Here is a 3,263-nt window from a genome sequence, read left to right as displayed (position 1 = left end):
AAAAAAAAAAAAAAAAAAAAGCTGTAGCAGAAAAATGGTTTTTATTCCCATGCCTGTTCCCCACACTTCCTAGCTGAGCAGGTACTCAGTTGCTCCCCAGAATTTGAGAAGTTTCTGGGAAGCTTGTTTAGGAAGCAGGGAGCATCTTTAGAAGCTGGGAAGGGTCTCATGCGTCTGTCCTTGGAGAAAGGGAAGGTTTAGGACCTGACCACAGGTTGCCTCTCTGTGTGACTTAGAGAACGCTGAACCAGTGCCCACTCTGAGTCTGGAGTTCTCCAGATGGGGAGGGTACGGGGACAAGGGGGAAAGGGCCTTAGAAGCCTCTTTTCTAGGGTCTGTATGCAGAGGAATGTTTGCCTAGGGCTGTCTTTGACACCTCTACCTCTACTCAGAGGTCTTTGAGAACCTTGATCTTGGACACCTCCCATTGGCCTTGGATGTTCAGAATCGTAGTACCCATTGGTTCACTGAGTAGTACTGCACGGAGAAGCTATACTGTGGCCAGGGAAGGGGCAGGGAGCAGGAAGCACTCACCACCTTGTCTGTGTACCTCCAGACCAAGAGACAGAGTTCCACAAGCAGGATGAAAAGGCCCACGAACGAACTGAGAGAGACAAGTCTTCCTCCTCCTCATCATCCTCCTCTTCATCTTCCTCCTCCTCCTCCTCTTCCTCCTCCTCCTCAGGTATAGCAAACATTCTTAGGACTGAGGTATGACTTGATGGTACAGTGCTTGCCTCATAAGTACAGAGCCCTGGGTTCCATCCCCAGAAACACACACACACACACACACACACACACACACACACACACACTAATAGAAATAAATTTAGAAAACATATAGGGTTGAATTTATTTTTTATTTTTTGATTTTTCAAGACATGGTTTCTCTGTGCAGCTTTGGAGCCTGTCCTGGAACTTGCTAGACCAGGCTCTGTAGACCAGGCTGACCTTGAACTCACAGAGGTCCGCCCGCCTCTGCCTCCAGAGTGCTGAGACTAAAGGTGTGTGTCACCACCACCCAACTAAGGCTGAATTTATAACTACATTGGAGCTATCATTTATTGAGTGGTTACTACCAGGTACTCTTCCAAGTAGTTTACATGTAAGAACTCAACCAATTCTTTCAGGACCCCATTAAGGAAGATATAATACTATTGGTAGTCTCATTTTACAGGTGAAGCCCTGGGCGGCTATGTGACCTGCTTTAAGAAAGCTCAGTAACAAACTTGGAGGTCTTTCTGGGACTGGGGAGTGTATGGGAGTAGGTTCTCTGCTTGCTCAATTGGAGCTTCAGCACTGTGATCTATTTTACACGATGGGTCTGAGCTTACGATTCCTAGGCTTAGGCTGAGGATGTCGCTCTGCTGGTAGGGTTCTTGTTTAGCACAAAGCCCTGGCTTCCATCCCCAGCACAGCACAAACCTGGTGTGATGATGCACATCTATAGTGCTACCACCCAGGAAGTGGAGGCAGGAGGATCAGAAGTGCACGATCGTCCTTACTTATCCTGGGCTAATTGAATGATTAACCACTAAATAAAGTCAAGGATGGTGATATACACTTTTTAAAATTGTTTTTATTGAGCTATATTTTTCTCTGTTCCTCTCCCTCCCTCTCACCTTCCCTTCTACCCTGCCCATGGTCCCCATGCTTCCAATTTACTTAGGAGATCTTGTCTTTTTCTACGTCCCATGTAGTTTGGATCCACATATATCTCTCTTAGGGCCCTCATTGTTATCTAGGTTTTCTGGGATTGTGAATTGTAGGCTGGTTTTTCTTTGTTTTATGTCTAAAAGCCACTTATGAGTGAGTACATATGGTATTTGTCTTTCTGGGTCTTGGTTACCTCATTCAGTATGATGTTTTCTAGATCCATCCATTTGTGATATACACTTATAATCCCTACACTTTGGAGCCAGAGGCAGAAAGATGGGCAGACTGTCCCAGACTAGCCTGGGCTACACAGAGAGACTGTCCTAAGCAAACAGAAAATAAACAAACATACCCTTTAAACCCCAAATTTATGTTATGAATAAATCATAGGCAAATAATTGTCAATCACTTGTTAATGGATATTGTCCCTGGCTGATAGAATCTGGAGTACATTTTATTTTATTTATATTTTTCATATTGTTTGATATTTTGCAATGAAGATCCTTGTTTTTCTTTTTCATTAATGTATATTTCTAAAATATAGAAAAGAAGGAAATGGACGGGGATGGAAGGGTAATTCAGCAGTTAAGAGCATTTGACTGCTCTCCTAGAGGTCCCAGCAGCCATTGGTGGCTCACAACCATCTGTAATGGGATCAGATTCCTTCTTCTGCTGTGTGGGAAGACAGAGCACCTATACACGTAAAATGCATGAATAAATAGTTAAATCAAAAGAAAAAGAAAAGAAGGAAATTGAAAGGCCAGAAAAGATTCCATTTCTGTGCCGGGTCCTTTTGGGGCCAGCCCCCAGGATAAACTGAAGGCTGCAGAAGAGCTGAAGGCCTCCCCCAGCCCCCAGGATGAGCTGAAGGCTGTAGGACCCCTCTTTAGGGGAAGTATTAGCTAATGGAGAAACCTAAATTACATAAAGTTGCTGACTGCAGCCCATTCCCCCACCCAACTTCCCCTATCAGCTGGGCAATATTTCAAGCAGCTCCGTGGTTAGCACAGGTCAGCAGATGTCTGGAGGACATCTCCAGGGGGACTGTGCTATCCCCCTTAGATACTTACAGCCTATCAGGAACTAACAGCTGAGCTTTACCCCACCTTTAGCCAATTGTGATATAGGATACGTAATTTTGTATTTTGAGACTGTAACCCTGTAATTGTTTTGTGATTATTGTCTTTATAAACCCCTTACAGTAGTGGACGGGGTCCTTCTCCCTCTGCTGTGTCAGACTGTGAGGCAGAGGACCTGTGCTAGCCCGTACTTAATAAACTAAACCTTGTCTTTTCAATTGGAAGTGTGGCTCCGTGGTGGTTCTCTTGGGGGTCCTTGGACTCAGGCACAACATTTGAGGGCTTGTCCTGGATCCCCAAGACCCCCAGACCCTCACCCTGAAGGTTTCTGGACCACTGGTGAGTGATGTTGTCTGTCAGATGTCTGTAGCTGTGATTTCTGTCTGACCTCTGTTGTGTGTGAATCTGGTAGCCTGCTATGAGGTTCCCATTTCTTTGTGGGCTGAAAATTCTTTTTTTTTTTTTTTAAAAATATTTATTCATTTATTATGTATACAATATTCTGTCTCTGTGTATGCCTGCAGGCCA

General features: G+C 44.6%; 1 protein-coding gene across 2 annotated transcripts in view; it reads left to right on the top strand.

The window, feature by feature from the left end:
• Window positions 1-3,263, top strand: part of Tmem40 (transmembrane protein 40) — a 16,067-nt gene that overhangs the window by 396 nt on the left and 12,408 nt on the right. For both annotated transcript variants that reach the window (XM_005365045.2, XM_026788307.1), the window contains exon 2: window positions 557-685. In XM_005365045.2, the coding sequence (XP_005365102.1) occupies window positions 557-685 (129 nt within the window). The remainder of the gene's footprint in view (window positions 1-556; window positions 686-3,263) is intronic.

This window comes from Microtus ochrogaster, unplaced genomic scaffold (assembly GCF_000317375.1).
Source record: "Microtus ochrogaster isolate Prairie Vole_2 unplaced genomic scaffold, MicOch1.0 UNK1, whole genome shotgun sequence".
Classification (NCBI taxonomy): domain Eukaryota; kingdom Metazoa; phylum Chordata; class Mammalia; order Rodentia; family Cricetidae; genus Microtus; species Microtus ochrogaster.
This window is presented reverse-complemented; position numbering and strand designations above follow the sequence as displayed.